The sequence below is a fragment of the Empidonax traillii genome, unplaced genomic scaffold, assembly GCF_003031625.1.
Source record: "Empidonax traillii isolate 1590-97213 ecotype Southwest subspecies unplaced genomic scaffold, ASM303162v1 scaffold132:size1788729, whole genome shotgun sequence".
In the NCBI taxonomy this organism is placed as follows: Eukaryota; Metazoa; Chordata; class Aves; order Passeriformes; family Tyrannidae; genus Empidonax; species Empidonax traillii.
The window spans coordinates 880,709-899,393 of record NW_020955325.1 but is presented as its reverse complement, the minus strand read 5'-3'; the positions used below and the strand labels follow the sequence as shown (position 1 = coordinate 899,393).

At 44.7% G+C, this 18,685-nt stretch overlaps 1 protein-coding gene across 1 annotated transcript in view; it reads right to left on the bottom strand.

Moving 5' to 3' along the window:
• ADCK1 (aarF domain containing kinase 1) overlaps window positions 1-18,685 on the bottom strand; it is an 81,892-nt gene that overhangs the window by 22,178 nt on the left and 41,029 nt on the right. The window contains 1 exon segment of the mRNA XM_027883674.1: window positions 1,233-1,391. Coding sequence (XP_027739475.1) covers window positions 1,233-1,391 — 159 coding nt within the window.

The following is an 18,685-nucleotide window of genomic DNA, read 5'->3' as shown; positions in this document are numbered from 1 at the left end:
GATAGATCTTTTCTTACTGGGACATCTTTTTTTAACCCAAAAATTTCTTTCAATATGAGTTCAAAATAAATATTCAGCTGCAAACTAATGTCCCCCAGCTAAAACCATCTGTGCCTCTATGCAGACTAGCCAGGATTGCTAAAAACAAAGTGTTTTAGCTGCCTAAAGAAGCTTTAGCTACATGCTCCTCTGAGAGGGTGCTGGCAGGATCTCTGATTCCTGACCTTCTGTGATGGAGAACTTTGTTATTGCATCAGCAGTACCCTCTAAACACTTATCAGAACCCCTCAACTTAAGCTTCCCCACTTTAGTCCCTACCTGTCTGCCAATGAATGTGCATATTACTGTAGATACATACATATATATATATATATGCTTATTAGCTTTATTTATTACGCTTACAACTTTAATGTTACCACTTATAGACCTAATCCTTCCCGTCTCCTGCATCTCAGCCCTGTGTCCATTTCCTGTTCCATACCAAATCACTGGCATCTTTGACTACTGCAATGCAGTTCCATGCCACAGTTTTTCTCCAGTTCCTCCCTTCCATGGCTAGACTTAGAAGTTCGGGAGAAGCTACAGCACTACATTGGGAACATAAGTGGTACTCACCGTTCAGAAGAACAGGAGCCAGGCACTGAAACTTTTCCCTAGCTGAATCCCTCATTTGTATGTCTGCCCCTGTAAGGTGACCCTCTCCATATTTCAGTAGTTTTGTTTCCACCACGCTTAATGTTCAGCATTAAGGAGGTGATAAAGAAACAAAACTGAACCACAGTGTTGAATTCACACTAGAATTTAATCTAAAGAAACATGCTAATCATGGACAATGATTTTTCTTTGGCCCCACAGCCCTGAGTGCAAGAGAACTAAGACCAGTTTAATAAACCAGTTAACGGGCATACAGGTTGAAGAGAGACTTCAGGACTCACCCTCTAGCTCTTAAATCTTATATGGACTTATGATGATGTCATTCCTGTTTACCTATCTTCCTTCTTCCCTCATTCCCTCTTACCCTATTGTTCAGTCTTTCCATCCACACAATCACCAACACTGCTATCCTTATCAACTTATCGTATTAATCCTGTAAGTCAACATCGATCTCTGTGGAGGTTTCAAAGCTTCGGATTGGTTTTGTTATATCTGCTTACACCATGGGTGAATGTAGCCCCCTCACATTTCCATGGCAATTGCTCTGTAAGTTGAAGTAAACAGTTAGTTAGTTTTACCTCCATGAGTAAAATATCCTTGGAGCTCTGAGCTTGGACCTTTGGGTGTTGGATTTTCACTGCCACCGTTCTCCCATCCTGAAGCACTGCTTTATGCACCTGGGCTAGTGACGCTGCTCCCAAGGGAGTGTCCTCAAAACTCATGAACAGCTCTTTTATCTGTTGGAAAAAGGGAAAGAGGCATCAGCTTGGGGTGCCAGATGCTATCCCAAGAAAAGCCATACCCAGAGAGCAGAGAGTGCACGTGCCAAAGTTGGGCAGAGTCAGGTCTTTCATCTTTTTTCTGTGCCCTCTCTTAGCCTTGTCACTGTTTGTCCTGCCAAGTATGCAAGTGACCTGGAGATACGCTGCTTATGGAAACCTGTGGCAGAGCCCCAGCAGTGCATTTCATCTTGGACTTTTAGTGGCCAGGTAGTATGTGAGGGACCACTCCAGGCTGTCCTGAAAATGGGTTGGAGCAATTATGGTCAGCATCCTTGCTTATCACTGGGTGCAGAAGCCAACAGCTGTTCCTTCACATGTATTTCTTCAGCAGATATTTAATACCACCCACCATCACCTCCTGAAACCTGACAGAATGTATTCCCATGCATTACAGCAGCAGCTAGCTTACTTGGTGAAAGCCAGCACATGACTGGGAGCAGTGGTAAGGGGAGGATTCAAGGCAGGAGGACAAAAATTGCTGTTTGCACCTTAACAACTTGGCCTAAAAACATGGTTAACGTGATGGACTTTCTCACACTTGTAAAAGTAACCAATGCTCTCAGCTCAGAAAATACACCAGGTGGGGACAGCAAAGCACTTTTGGGCAGGAGAGGAAATTATTAGCAGCTCTGGCTAAGAAACTCAGGACTAGGATAAGGAAAGTTGTGGATGAAGCAGATTTACCAGGGGCAGGTCCAGGAAGCAAAATCCGAGAGAGACATAGGTGAGGCAATGGAAGGTGGGCACAGGCCCATCTGCCCTGCTAGAGACCCTCAGTGCAGCACCAGGCAGTGCAGGCTCTGGAAACACTACGACCATGGTAGTGTAATATCAGCCTGGTTGACCGGCCAGACTCCTGCACACACTCAGCTCAGAGGGAAGACAACACAGTTATGTGGCTTCAGGCACAGAGATAGTTCACATAATGCTAGTTCAGGGTTTCTGTTCTGCTCTATAGGCTGAGGGGCACATAAGCTCTGAGGTATCCAGAAGTCAGCAAAGAGAAGCTGTTCCTGCAGGCTCAACTGATTTTTGGGTGAGCAGTTGAGAAGCCTGTAATTTATGCAGTAACAAAAAAGAAAGAATGTCAGTGCATTTTTATAACCTGCTTTTTAAAAGGTAATTAAAGATGGGAGCTGCAGCAACCTAGTAATTAAATATGAATAAAGACCTTATAAGCAAAGTTTCCATGCAAAGCCTTAAACGAATATTCTTTTTGCTGACAAGGAGAAAAATACTACAAGGAGCAGCCTGTTCCCTCCTGCAGCTGCCACGGAATTAGCCCCCTCCCACACTACCCTACCCCTTCTCTCCCCTTCCACAGAAAACTACTGCTGGCGACAAACTGGAGCATTCACAGTAATTAGATTCCAACACAGACTCAGCTGCCTCCAGTAATTCACGAGGAAGGTGCATTTTATTTATTTAATTAATTCCCTTTGGTCCTGGCGGCAAAATCAATTAAGTAAAACAACTGCATTTAAAAACAACTAGTTATGTGGTTTTTAATTACAGCAGGTCCATAATTCAAACCTATTGACATTTGTGTCTCAAGAGAAAAAAGGTTTTTCTCTTTCCCCTCCACCCTTTCTTTTCGCTCTCACTTCTGGATTGGAGTTTTTCGTTTCAGATTAGTATGAAGAAAGAAGCGCCTACAGGATGACAGATGGCTCAGGGCACATGTGTTCAAGACACAGGGGCTTTTACCATTGTATGAAGTTTGTCTATTGGCTGAAGAAAGGACCTGTTAAGGATAAAGACTTGAGGGGGCCAGGAGCATGGCGGGATATGAGATTCCTTAAGGAAGAAAAAAACGCAGAGAATTTGCCACATGAGGTCGAGCTGGGACTTTGTTCAACTCTCTCACTACCCTACATCCTCATATTAGGGCGATGTACCCTTTACAGAGTGGTAGCCAATATTACTTGTCTAACTGTCATAAGGGTGGTATCATCGTCCAAAGGTTAAAACACTGGGAGTTCACTGGCCTGAATCCAGTAAGGTACATTTATAATAAAATCGTACATAAATTGGATAAAATTCCATCTGCTCTGGATTTCAAAACCTTTTAAATGCCTATACTGTCAATCTAACAATTTTCATCAGTACTGAATGCATGCGGGGGGGGGGGGAAAGCTGCATGTATTCCCTCTGGCAGGAATAATACAACATTCTCACGTGACTAAGCTTTCTAAGGAAACATAATTGAAGAAAGCTGTGTCTAGGAGTTCTTTTGGGCAGAAGAATTTCTTTTAAAAACTTCTTACTTAAGACATGAAAGCCAGGTTAGCAGTCATGTCCATTAGAGACAGCCCAGTGGCCCTACTGCAATTCCAGGGGGAATTTGTGCACATTCACAAGCTGCAGGTGAGGGCAGCAAAGCGAGGGACAGCAACAGGGCCAGAGAATTGATGGATCCTCCAGGAGTAAAAGGGTAGAGCTTGCTCATGAGCGAGGCAGCAGATCACAGCCGAGCCATTACACAAGCAGGTGTGAGGCTGAGATAAAGAGCGGCACAATTACGGCTGGGTTCCAGGACCCCCCACTTAGCAAATCACCCTCATTTATTATGAAATTGTCCTTCCTCAGCTCACTAGAGGCAGCTCGTGCATGCGGTGTGTCCCAGACACACAAAAAAGAGCGAGAGCCTGTATGACATGGAAGAAGAGAAAAAATGAGCCAGGCTCCCACACTGCCTGCTGGAGAGTGGGGTCCTTCCCAAGAAAGGTGGCTGCACCCATTTCATGCAGGCACGGAATTCCTGGAGCAGACTGCAGGCTCTGACTGCTCACAAACACCCTCAACAAAAACTTTCATTTCCAGGATGGATTATCAGTAAGGAAAGGTGTGGGACAGTCTTAGAGCCCACCTGTCATGGTACTTAAGGAACTCTCATGTTCTTCCCAGGCCACAGCTGGTCTCAAATGACCTCTTTAAACTGGCTGTTACCATCTGTAACCTGGCAGGACATGAAACAAGCATAGATTCCCCACAGGTTTAATAAAGGTTTAAAAGGAACTTTAGGGCTGCTCTTTCAAAGGAGCAAGCCAGCCAGCTGCAGGTTTACAGCTGTACAGGTGAGCCATGTCACTGCACGGGTGCTTACTCTCACTAGCCTTCTACACAACCAGCTCCATTGGGCACATGCTCAAACAGCAGATGTATGTGTCACTGTACTTCACTGGTTGGAAACACAGCCCTGACTGTTTAATTCAAAAGAATGAAGCTCATTTAATTTAAATATGCAAAATCTTTTCATGATTGTTAGCATTAGTATTCACACCTCAGGGAACTGATATAAAAGCTCTTACAGGATCTATCTACTTAGAAACTTATTAGTATGTATTTGTGCTGAAGTTTCACCTATAGACCACGTTAAGCCCAGAGTGCCATTGTATGAGGTGCACAGCCACCACAGGCCCTGCACAAACTTATGCTTTCCAGGAGTTCCCAGGTGTCAGCTACAGGCCTCCTCACGTGCTGAAGTGCCTTCCCAAAGCGCAACTGCTCTGCCCAAGGTTTGCAGCACACATCACCTCATGCCACAATGATGAGCATCAGAATGCCTCCATATTTTTTGTGAATCCTGTCCTTAAACACTTAGGAAGATACTGGGAGTCAATTGGATTTAAGCTTCCAAATCCTGAGTCCTTTCTGAAAGTATTACCTTACATGACCTGCCCAGCATGTTCTAAGAAGTCTTTGACAGAGCTGGGATTTAACCCAGATATCCCAAGTTCCAGCCTGGTGTCTTAATCTCCAAACCATAAAAGTTACATGTGCATGTCTTGCTAGCTAATTTCTTTTGAAATATACTGACTCTTAATTCCAACCTTTTAATATCCATGTGGTGCAGCAAATGATCAAATATTACTGCCTGGTTTCAACCTGCCCACTATGTTCCCTTCTTTCTCCAGAAAGATTGTTAACACAGTACCATAGAACAAGACCCTAAGTCAAGAAGCCCCTTCCCAGCCCAGCACTACAAAACAAATCAGAGTGAGATGTGGCAGCTCTGCTCTGCCATTGTGATGAACGGTGGTGTACTGAGTTGACCTCGGCTGGATGCCAGGTGCCCACCAAGCTGCTCCATCCCTCTCCTTCCCAGCCGGACAGGAGAGAGGGAATAAGATGGAAAACAACTTGTAGGTCGTGATAAGGCAGTTTACTAAAGCAAAAGCAAAGGTTTGTGCACATGCAAGCAAAGAGGAAAAGAACAAGGTTTATTCTCTACCCATTAGCAAACAATGTTCTGCTACTTCCTCGGAAGCAGGGCTTCAGCACGCAGAGCAGTTTCGCAGCAGGCAGACATTGTTAACAATCAATGTCCCCCTTTCCTCTTCCTTTTCTTAGCTTTTATATCTGAACTGATGTCATATAGTACGGAATATCCCTTTGGTTAGTTTGGGTCAGCTGGCCTGGTTGTGTGCCCTCCCAGGACCTTGCCCTCGACTGGGGAGAGGGATGTTAGAGCGCTGATGCTGTGCCAGCACTGCCCAGCAGTAGCCTAAACACTGTAGCACAGCACTGTGTGGGCTGCTATAGAGAAATGAACTCCATCTCAGCCAGATCCAGTACAGGTGGCCACATGTCAGCAGTCTGTTCAGGATAAATTTAGGGTGCAGTGAGATGCAGGATCACTAGTAGAAGGTGTCTCAACAGCCCAGCCCTGTTTAGATGGCTGAACCCCTTTGTCTCTTAGCCAACACTGGTGAGCTCCAGCTTTTCGTTTGATTTGTACAGTCATCCTTATATTCTTCAGAAGCTCTCCCAACAGATGACAGCAGGATGAACAATGGAGGAACTGTTTCACCTGTTGCTATCTGGGACTCTGTCAATGTTTGACAGCCTAGCAAGTTCCTGATAGACCCTGTAAGTTTCTGAGAGCAGAAAGGATGCAGGGGAATCACAGTTGGAAGTGGTCCGGTGTCTAGAGTAAACCCTGAGCTTTAGTAATAGTGCATCTTCATGAAACATCTGTCATGTTACTTTCAGACAATACAGTTGCTCCTGTTACCAAAACTATGGTAACAGAGTGTAAATATGCCTATGCCAGAGAACTTTGCCAAAGTCTGGCACAGATGGGGAACATGCAGCAAGAGCTGAGACTACCTCAGGCAAAGACCACCTCCAGACACTTCACTGTGCTTGACAGCTTCACCAATCACAGCTGCTCAAAATAATTCACAAAAAGGGACCAAACAGGGATAATGCTACTCCTTTATTACTGAAACCAATGCAAACTGAAACATTCAAAACCTCAACCATGATTTCTCAGCAGATCTCCTCATCGCAGCATACGACGTAATTGCTACAGAGTCTTGCATTTTGTATTTGAAGACTGTAATCTACAAGATGTCCTGCTATTTTAGAAGGGGATCACTAGGCAACACAGGATTAACTTGGAACTTTTTTTGCCTCCAGGATACTCATCACAGGCCACGATGCAACAGAGCTCCATAAAGAGGAGTATTGGGTTGTGATGGTCAGGAGCAGGTCGCAGCATCCTATCATTTTGAACCCATGTAGCAGCACAGGAAAATGCATGTGGGGAAGCTGGTATAAATCCATTACAGACAAAGGGAATGATATAGCTGTGAGACAAGTCCACAGAGGAAGCGGGTAACAAGAAAGTGATTAAGTAAGCAAATTTTGCACATCTCTTGTGCTGTGATGGTCCAAGCTGGAATTTCCTTGATTCATCCGGTTTTTTCCATTCCAGATAGAGACAGCACTAAACAGTTCCCTCTTAATCATGGCTCCACAGATGGTAATTTGCTAAGGTGAGCTCAGTCTGCAGAAGCCTTCTGAGAGTTACACAAGGATAAAGCTGTCTGCAGCCTCCCAGCTAAAATAGTGTGAGGCACTGTGATAATGCAATTCATGAGCTTGCTGGAAAATAGACCAACACAATATCACTCTGGGAAGAAATGTTTTGAGGGCTTCAGCTGCCACCTTAACACTACCTTTATTTCATAAAGCAGAATACCTGAAGAGATACTCAATTCTATGTCTCTTATAGCATTACTAAGGCTTGTGTCTCCTAGAACTTTCGGAATTCACTTTATCAACACTAGGATGCTATTGCTCTCAGAAGTCTGAATGCCTTTTCCAGTTTAAGGGATGTGAACCTCATCCTAGGCTGGTCATCCTTTCAACGACATACACATAATTGTTCATTGTGCCAAGGACTCATTGATACCTGCAAGTCTGCAAAACCAAGTTCTAGGTGTGAGAAAAATGTTACCTTGGTGTAGAGCAATATACTTCCCAGACAGCAAGTGAGGTTTTTTCCATTGTCCCAGCCTTTCTATCCCCTCTACAAAAACAAAATGTCACAGTATTGCTCCAAGAATTATTAAGACAGCAAAAACTGAAAGATTAGATTTATTGCAGCAGACAGTGGATTATGAAGAATAATTCATCAAACGTCAGAACAAACAGCCCACAATTTATAGGTGGCTTTGTTGAGTCAGTGAAATCTGATTGGACTTCTCCCCACCTAATGAATGCCAAGCCTAATTGATGGTTCCTAAATGCATCTGTCAAGAGCATGTATTTATTACTTGTGTATTATTAATAATATTGTAGATATACACAGAAAAGTAGTTTTCCTTTCAATGGATTCCCTGGTGTTCATTACATATACATGTACGTGTGCATGTATATGGAGGTATATGCTGCATCCAAGTGATTGTAGGTAAAGGTAAGTGTGTATTCTCATGCACTGGAACAATTGCATATGGCTTATTACACAAAATCCCTGCATCTTTCAGTGCACAGGACTGAAGGTAACGTGGCTCTTTTCAGGGGTAGATGTGCAGTAAGGTGCCTCCCTAGAATTTGGAAGAGCTGAGCTCTAACATTGTTTCTCCTTGATATCCCATGTGAAGCTGAGCCAGACGATGCCAGAGATGCTTGGATGAGCACAATCAGGGCTGTCAAGACAGCTAGAAGTGTGCCCTTGTCTAATTTATCAGGACCAAATTTGTAACTTTCTTTTTAAATACCTAACTGTACAATATATATACAACAGTTATTACACAGAGCCACAGACATGTCCCTTCATGTGCCAGTGGTACACATTTGCTCCTGGCATGCCAATCACTGCAAACTTGGTTAATCACTGCTGTTTCACTACAGTAGCACAAAACCAGGGCTATCCATCAACCATCTGTCTTTCTTCAAGGAAAGAGATGTGAGTCAGGTGGGGTGTGAAGTTCATATTTTCCTATTATTTTTATCTGGTACCACTTTGATCCTCTGCAGCTCACTACCTGCTATACCACTGAGAATCTTCTCTGGGATCCTACCAACAGCATTTCTCAATCACAAAGCCACGAGTGTTACAGAAAAGGAACTTTGCTAAGAAGAGTCCTTGATCCCACCATCCAGAGAACAAAGTTTGTTCAGTCATTCACTGTCTTATACTAGGATTCTGCCTATTTCCTGTTCTGCTCACCTACAACCCTCTTTCTGTAGTCTCTTCTTGCTAGAAAAGCAGTGGAAAAACCTACATGAAGCCACTCTTGTATTCATCACATCCATCCACTGAGCTGTACAGCAACTGTATCAGTCTCTTTTACTTGCTATAATACTTTTAATTATTACAGAGACATACTTTGAGGAAAAGCACCTTTTATTCCATCTCTGATGATTCCTGCATAATAATCTGTGCTCAGACACACACATGGTAGCCTCATTTATTTTTCTAAGTCAGATCCTTAAGACAAGGCAGAACTATCTGAGAATATCACTCATTCTGGATCGAAACCTGGATCTCAGCTGGTGACAGCTACAATAGGCAGTAACAGCAGAGAGCAGACAGAGCTGATTTATGTCTCCTGAGAGCCTGTGTGTGAGGTGGACCTCATCTCCCATCTCTCTGAAAGGTGAGACGCTTATCCATGGCTCCCACAAACGAACGACATTCAGTCCAACAAAAGCAAGGATTGTCATAGCGAGACTGGAACATAACTGCCTCAGGAACATCCTCCTGACTGGTACAAGGAGATAAATGTCTTTCATCGATTAAGCTATTAGGTTTCCTACTACCTTCCAGAGACACAGGATGCTAAGATTAACAGACTAGCTCAGCACTCAGAGATGCTTTCGACAGTTGGAGTTCTACAGGTGTTCCACTACCATCACCACAGCCTCTTCCAAGCTTCGCTTCATTCAGCTGTTCTTTGTCCAGGTGCTGGTTTCACAAAGCACTCTGATAGCACATTAGACTTCTGATGTAAGGCAGATATCAAGCTGAATTGTAAGAAAGTAGACATTATCTGCAGGGCTAGCGCAAGCACACAGATAAAACCAGGGAGAAGAAACAGCAAAGCTGGGATCTCTCAGAACAAGTCTCTAACCCAGCCACCTGTGTGTGAGCATTATTCCTAGTCAAAGTACTCCATTTCAGACAATGCAGATAGCTTTCCCCCATGTCTGCAATCTCATGCTCAGAATTAACTTCCAAGAAGCTCTATTTCTCCAAAACGTCCTAGATAAAGATTTTGCTGTTGAAAGATGCATCATAATGTAAAGCTGCAAGTCCAGTTCACTTCCCTATAGAGAAGATAGAAGGTGGAAGAACCTTGCACCACTGAAACCAACTATTTCCTTAGGATGCCCCTGAGGGATAGCAAAGCACGGATCCCTCTAACCCTGATGTGGCCATTGGGAAAATGCTCATTTCCTGTTTCCAGATGCAGTTAATCAGCACAATGACCTGCCTTGTTCAGCATCCCACCCCACCTCAGAATAGAGCATCTTGTGCAGCTAGTCACCTTCCTGCTATCCTGAAGTATTTTCACAACCCAACCTGTCTGTGACTGGCCTCCAACAGCAGCCACTGTTTCCCAATCCTAAAAGTTAAGCAAGGGTCCACCAACAACCATGCTTGTGAGGAAAGGGAAGGCAGAAAACAACAATCTAAATGCACAGTAAATAATGTCACTGTGCACTCCATTTTGTATGGCTTAAGTATCTTATAGTCTACGAAAAATACACAGACTAAAGCAACATAAAGCCAGGGCATGTATATATGTATATAATCCTGTTCACTTCCTTCCATTCCATCATGCTGAAATAGAAGTGACTTGTGAACTACGTACTCCCTCTGACAGTACAGACTATGGGGCCGATGTTCCAGCTTGTCCCATGTTCCCTGCCTTTCCCTTGCACATGCAAATGCTTCCCTTAACTTGCTCTTTCATCTGTCTCCCACTTGAACAATGCTTATTAAATCCACTCCTTTCTCTCTGACTTTTGGGGGAAATATTACTTCATCTACATCTCTCCTGCCTGTGAGGATGCAGCCACACTTCTCAGTTGTTCAGACAAACTGGAATTACAGTCCTTCAAGAGCACACAACTGCTCCACTCCCAGACATTTTTGTATTTTAATTTAAAGCACTCTCTCTCTTTTCTCCCGATAACAAAGGAGGTTCTCACTTGTTATGCCAGTGCACAGTGAAAGCACAGCAGAAGACAACTCTTTGCTGCATCCCATCTGCCCAAAGGGATTCTTATTCCATGGTTCAGGTGGAGCAGTAGTGGCTCCTTTCTCCTGAGATCTTCAAGGCTTGCTGTCTTCTCTGCAGCTCTTCAGCTCCTAAACAATACAGCTCAAAGTGCTAACACAGCAGGAACATCTCTGTAGTTCCTAGGGAAGGGAACAGTTTCCTCAGCCTTCTGCTCTATTAATGACTCTGTTAGCATGTCTCAGCAGCTTGCTTACCCCTTTCCCAGCTTTCTGGAGTTGTTGCACAAAGCTCTGCTCACAGCCTCTAGCCCCACTACTGCATCTGGATTAACAGCTCACATACAATTCCCACCTCCTTTCTGCTGACTTGTAGTTCTATCTCTGTAATCTAGATCAGCCTGTTTCTAGCCAAACTACAATTTCAGCCTGTTTCTCAGTCATATTCTTTCATTTAGTCATATCTCTGTTCACATTCAACAAAGCTAAAGCATAGTTCCTAATCTTCTCAAACCTGACTCTTTTCTCATCACAACGGACAATGTCACCAACTTTCTGTCAAGCATGCCTGCAGCCTTGGCCTTGTCATCAACACTGACTTCACTCCAGATCTCATTTTCACATCTGGAATCTAGTACTAGACATCAAGTACTAATGCTCACAAGCGACAGGTGACAAGCCAACTGTTCTCCTGCTGCTCCCCCCCCAAAGTTCCCATTTCTCTCGAGCCACACATGTAGTAAGACATGCTGAGGTCTCCAACATACACAGATTCCTTTGAATGAATTACTGAAGACATATTCCCAGATGGTATATTACCCCTACAGATGCCAGCAGCCTGGTGCAGACAGCACATTTGCAAAGAACCATCAGATCACAGAACAGCTCTGGTTGGAAGGGACCTCAAAAGATCATCTGGTTGAACCAGATCATCTGGGAAAGGGAGCCTAGATGAAATTATCACATCTTGTAAAGCTTCACTAATGGGGACTCTACCATACCCCTGGGGAAGTTGTTCCTGTGATTGATAGTTCTCAATGTAAAAAATTTCTTTCCTATATCAAGATAAAGCCTCTCTCAAAATGCCACAGAGAAGGGTACAGTTGGCACATAAGCAAGAAGGTAAGATTTAAGAAAACACCCAGAAGCAAATGAATTTCCAAGACCATTTTGACTCCAAACACATCCCTGTGTGACTGACTGAAACCCATGTGAGAAAGGGGGAAGAAGTCACAACAAACAGGTTCCATGTTAGTCATAGCCAGGCAGGCTCAGCCAAGGTCTGCAGATATGCCAGAGGGCCCTGCAGCAGTCCCGTGAGAAATAACCAGCTGCCAGAGCCTGAGGATATTTGGGAACTTTTGGGAACACACATCACTTGTGCCTCATCTTAAATACCTCTGATTCAGCTTTGAAAGCCTGGGGGCTTTAACAGTTTATGAGACAAGGGCGAGGTGGTTATAGAATCATAGAATCAGATGGGTTGGAAAGGACCTCTGAGATCACCAAGTCCAACCCTTGATCCACTACCACCACAATTACTAGACCATGGCACTAAGGGCCACATCCAGTCTCTTCTTAAATGCCTCCAGGGACAGAGAATCCATCACCTCCCTGGGCAGCCCATTCCAATACCTGATTACTTTCTCTGTAAAGAATTTCTTCCTAATATCTAACCTAAACCTCCCCTGGCAGAGCTTGAGACCAGGCCCTGTTGTCTTACTGATAGCTGCCTGGGAAAAGAGACCGACCCCCACCTGGCTACAACCTCCTCTCAGGTAGTTGCACAGAGTGATGAGGTCTTCCCTGAGCCTTCTCTTCTCCAGGCTAAACAACCCCATCTCCCTCAGCCTCTCCTCATAGGACTTGTGTTCAAGTCCCTTCAGCAGCCTTGTTGCTCTTCTCTGGACCTGCTCCAGCACCTCAATATCCTTCCTGAACTGAGAGGCCCAGAACTGGACACAGCACTCCAGGTGTGGCCTCACCAATGCAGAGTACAGGGTAAGGATCACTGCCCTCATCCTGCTGGCCACACTGTTCCTGATGCAGGCCAGGATGCCATTGGCCTTCTTGGCCACCTGGGCACACTGCTGGCTCATGTTCAGCTTCCTGTCAATCCAAACTCCAAGATCCCTTTCTGCCTGGCTGCTCTCCAGCCACTCTGTGCCCAACCTGTGGCGCTGCAGGGGCTTGTTGTGGCCAAAGTGCAGGACCGGCACTTGGCCTTGTTGAACCTCATCCTGTTGGAATCAGCTCAACTCTCCAGTTTGTCCAGGTCCCTCTGCAGAGCCCTCCTGACTTCCAGCTGATCGACAGTCCCCCCCAGCTTGGTGTCATCTGCAAATTTACTAATGGTGGACTCAATCCCCTCATCTAAATTGTCAATAAAGATATTAAATAGGACTGGACCCAGCACTGATCCCTGGGGTACACTACCAGTGACCGGCCACCAACTGGATGCAGCCCCGTTCACCAGCGCTCTCTGGGCCCGGCCCTCCAGCCAGTTCTTAACCCAGCACAGAGTGCCCCTGTCCAAGCTGTGTGTTGCCAGCTTTTCCAGGAGTATATTATGGGAGGCTGTGTCAAAGGCTTTGCTGAAGTCCACACAGATCACATCCACAGCCTTCCTCTCATCCACCAGGCAGGTTACCTGATCATAAAAGGAGATCAGGTTGGTCAGACAGGACCTGCCCCTCCTAAACCCGTGCTGGCTGGCTCTGATCCCTTGTCCATCCTGTAGGTGCTGTGTGATTGCACTCAGGATGATCTGCTCCATAACCTTGCCAGGCACTGAGGTCAGGCTGACAGGCCTGTAGTTTCCCGGGTCCTCCTTCCAGCCCTTTTTGTAGATCGGTGTGACATTCGCCAACTTCCAATCGTATGGGCAGCTTTATGTGACTATATACCAAACAGACTATGTGTCTATAGAGAGCATGATGAAGGGATGTCTGGGAATATATGTCTGGAAGAGGTGGGGTACAAGCACTTGGTCAGGAAGTGAAGCTGTGCCAGAGCTTGAGCAGTGTTAAGAAGGAGGCATAGGACAGGGCACTTGTGTACACAGCTTGTATGGGGAATAGTAGGCAAAATCCTCCATCCACGAGAGGCAAGTGAAGAGTAGGGTCAGGACCGGTGTTTGGTGTGTGTGCAGAGGCAGGCTGTGTAGGGGAGAGAAGGGCATGTGTGCAGGACAGCACTGCCTTTCATTTCACGGAGTCATAAAATGGTTTGGGTTGGAAGGAACCTTAAAGATTATATAGTTCCAACTCCCCTGCCATGGGTAGGGACACCTTTCACAAGAACAGGTTGCTCAAAGCAACCATCCAATCTGGCCTTGAACACTTCCAGGGACAGTGCAACCACAACTTCCCTGGGCAGTCTGTTCAATGCCTCACCACCTTCACAGATAAGAATTTCTTCCTAATATTTAACCTAAGCATACCATCTTTCAGTTTGAAGCTGTTCCCCTTGTCTTATCTACCTGCCCTTGTACAAAGTCCCTCTCCAGCCTTCTCGTAGGTCCCCTTTAGGTACTGAAAGTGCAATAAGGTCTTCCCAAAGTGTCCTCTTCTCCAGGTTGAACAATCCCAACTCCTTCAGCCTGTCCTCAGAGGAGAAGTTCCAGCCCCCTGATGATCTTCGTCATCCTCTTCAAGACTCACTTCAACAGATCCACATCCTTCTTATGTTGGGGACCCGCCAGCTGGACAGACAGGATCTCACAAGAGCAGAGTGTGAGTATATGCTACACTGACAGACCCTTCCAATCCAGCTCCTACAATGGAGAGAGAAAGACATACTCCCATGAATACTATGTGGAATATTTTTATGTGTCTCCTCAGAAAGGGATGAGAAAAATATTTCTGAGCCTGGAAGAAAGAGCTGGAATGGCAGAAGCAGCCTGTCACCAGGGTGGACAGAGGCACAGTACAATGAAAACATGCAGAGTGCAAAGCCCACTTCTGAATTCTGCCCAGCTACATCCCTTCCTCAGGCTTTGGTTACAGTTACACAGATACAAGCATGATAAAGCCTTATTGAAGTACAACACTGCCCCAGATTAATAGGACAGGGTAGTAGGAGTAAGCATCTAAGGTGGACCTGGAAGTACATGCAGTCTGGCAGATATGGGCAGCTCTGCCTGAACTGAACTGGAATCAGGAAAGGGATATAATGAGGTCACTACATTAGAAGAAAGATGCTTAAAAGCTAGTAAAGCCCTGCAGAAGATGTAAAGCTTATAAGCCAGTTACTGGTGCTGTTTCTTGGTGGGATACTGAAACACTGGCACACCTGGCAGATGGGTCAATGCAAAGGGCACAGACATACAGAAGTTCACATCACAGAGACCAAGGTGCAGGGACTGAAGAGAAACTGAGGTAGAACAACTTACAAAGAGATCTGGATGGGACCCTTTGCAGCCTACTCTCAGAAAAAAATGTACAAAGATCCATAAAAGTCTTTTAAGGAGACAACTGCATGGCAAATTAAATCCACAGCCAACTTTGCCAGCACCATGCTGGGAAAGGGGTTCCATGCGTCCCCTAATGATCGGTCATACAAACCGTGGAGCCCAGAGCTCTCTGCACTGATGCAGAGACAGAAGTCCTCTGTTAAGCAAGCCCATCATTTCCTTCTTCCTTGTCAATTTCTCCTCTGAATACCAACCTCTCCTTTCTTTTCCTCTACTTTTCAGGTGTCTGCTCTGATCTATCTGCTCCTTCTACAGTTCATTTGTTATCTGTCTCTTCCTCCTCTTCCCCCCGTGTTTTTTCCCTTGCCCCCAGATCTTCTTGTTGGGCTGCCAAGTCCCTGGTTCAGTCATGTAACTCAGCTGATTTACTTTCCTTAAAGCAGTGTCTGCTCTCATGTAAATCACCCTCCAAACCCAGCCTGTGAAACGGGCTTGCTCACTAAACTCTATGAATAGGAAAGTAGGCACAGCTGGCCTATTCATAATCAACATAAAAAATAGATTAGCACTTTACAGATTAAACATTATCGTTTCAACAGTTAACATAAATCAACTACACTTACAGGCCTAGCATTGCTGCTGCCACTGTAGGGTGACAAGCACTGTAGAAAGAAGGGCTACCAATCCAGGGTGCAGTTTGTCTTCCACCCTGAATGCAAGTTGTACTCTGGCACCCCCAGGGTGTATTGCTAGAGGTTGTTATAAGGAGGATAGTGGGCTAAGGAAACAAAGGTAGGGAGGTAATTTTGATTAATTCACATGCATTTCCAAGCAGTCGAGCAATCCACTATTTTAGAGCCAGAATCCAGTTGCCCTACTTCCCTCTCTGGGGCTGATGTAACTCAAAAACAGAGCAACAGAGTCAGCCTCTGGAATAGAAGCAGGACAAGGAGTCTCTAAATACTAACTGATACCCAGCTCTGTTTCCTATAGTTCCAAACATTTGGGCTTCTCTGGATGAAGTAAAGCTGTTTGGTGAATTCCAGCTATTGTAACCACCTCAAAAAACAGCTCATCACAACCCGAAGATTCACTTCACCAAAGAAGGGCCAAGTACTGAGATTCATCAAGACGTGCTGTGGAGAGCAAAGGCAGGGGAGAGTAGTCCAAAGCCTGCTACTGCTCAGGCTGCACCTCCTCCTTCATCAGGTCCAGGAAACTAAGTCACTGGAAATGCTCAGCCCAACACACTGTCATCAGTGTGTTATGGTTGTGTAGTCAATAGAGTGACAAGGTCCACAGAACCAATACAGTCCACACCTTTCCATTTCTTCCTGCTCACTCACTGAGAACCACCCAGTGGTCTCAAATGTTTAGCTTGGAGCACCCAACCTGTAATTCCTGAGCTGGTCCTAATGATTGCAAAGGACTGGCAAAGGCCTTGGCCAGGATATCCCATTAAAAACCAGCCTCACAGATCTTTCAAACAAAAAGAAAAAAAGGAGGGGAAAAAAAAAAAGAAAAGAAAAAGAAAAAAAAAAGAGGAAGAGATTAGGTTATGGTCCAAAAGATAAAAGACAGACTGGTAGAGGAGGCATGGAATTAGAGGGTTTTTTGGCAGCCAGGGTAAACACATTAGCAGTGTGCAAAGGGCAAGGCAGCAAAAGTTACATGGAGAGACTCTTTTTAGTATAACCCCTCTTAACAAGCCCTGGTAATTTTAATTGCTCTAGCCTCCTCCTAGCCTTTCTTGATAAATGGGAATAGCAGTTAATAGACCTGAACCAATCAGCTATATCCAATACGGTACTCGGCAAAATTAGCTTTGTTCTCCATGCACAACTGATACCACCTTAGTTCCATTCATTATCCAGAATGAGCCAACTAATGTATATTTTCTACTAATAATTTGAAATTCGGAAGGGTTAGTGCTGAATAGCCTCTTCCAAGAACTTGCTAATTTGAGATGGAGTGGTTATGTGAGCTTTTTAGAGGAGAAATTTGTGAGTTTGCTTCAGCTGAGCTCTCCTGGCACAAGCAATTGGTCATGTGAGCTTACTTCTTCAGCTGTCACAGACAGCTTCACAGGTTTGGCTCTGAACCATGCAACCTGTAAAGCCAAATACTACAAAGCTTACAGAAAGTAAGTGCAAAATGTGTTTAATGTTCACAAACATAACTTGATTTCCAAAGGTAACATGAGAAAACTTCCTCTTTCTCTGGCTGGTCTGCGTACTAGGAACAGACACACTTAGGTCACTAATCATGTAAAGAACTTTGAGATCACTTAGATCCCAATTTTTGCTTCAATTCTCAAAACATAAAAGCATGTTGAGTGTGAGGCTTCCCATAAGGGGAATTTCCAATGCTTCTAGCCGTTTTTTCACAGGGAAGAAAACTTTTAGGTAGAATTGAAGTTCTTTCTATGGCTCAGCATCCTTCTATAGAATCGAGAGCTGCCCCTCAGACAGGCCCAAAAATTGCCATAAAACAGAGTTTATTAGATCACTGTACATTTTAAAAATTCATAAAAATTCTCTGTGTCTGTTCTGTGTATTACAAAAATGCAGATATGTCAAGATTGGGCCCTGTATCTCCTTATTTCATATTATGTTATTTGCTTCATCTACAAACAACCTATTGGCAAAAGTTCCCTGACTCACTGCGTAGTTTTCATGTTCTCAAGAGCCAAGAAACTGTGCAGATATGAAGTTCTGAAAGAAATCAGACAATACCCAGGCAGAATCAAGGATACAATATTAAAAGATCAGTGGGTAGGCAGATGACAGGATTCCTTGCTCCCTCAGAGAAAAATCAGGCATAGTAAACCCAGCCTGTGTTTAGATCAGAGCATCAAGAATATTTCAGTGTGTATCAGCAGCTGGCTTTGAAACAGGAGCCAGTCCCTCCACATGGCAGCTCAGTGTTTCTGCCCCTGCCCAGATCCTGGGGATGGCTGAGCAAATGAGATACACATTTGAAAAAAGAAAGTCTCCATATGCAAGAAAAAGGAGAACTATTAACCCCAGTGACAGATTGCAAGTTCCAGTAATTGTTTGGAACTGGAAGGGTTACCTTGTGCTGAGAGGTGATTCCTGAAAATGGCTAAAGCACTGTTGTGCAGCACATCCACCACCTCCGCAGGACATGGACACTGAACACAGCCCAACACAGCTGTCGTGTGCATTGCCAGCCAAGATGTATTTGCATCAGAGCAACACTTCAGGTGTCATCAAAACTCTGAGAAAACTGTACTGAAGAGAGCTTACAATCTGCACACAAGACACTGAGCCAACAAATTCCATGCAGGTATGTCATCCACTAGCCCTCAGGCACCTAAAGAATTTGTAAACTAAA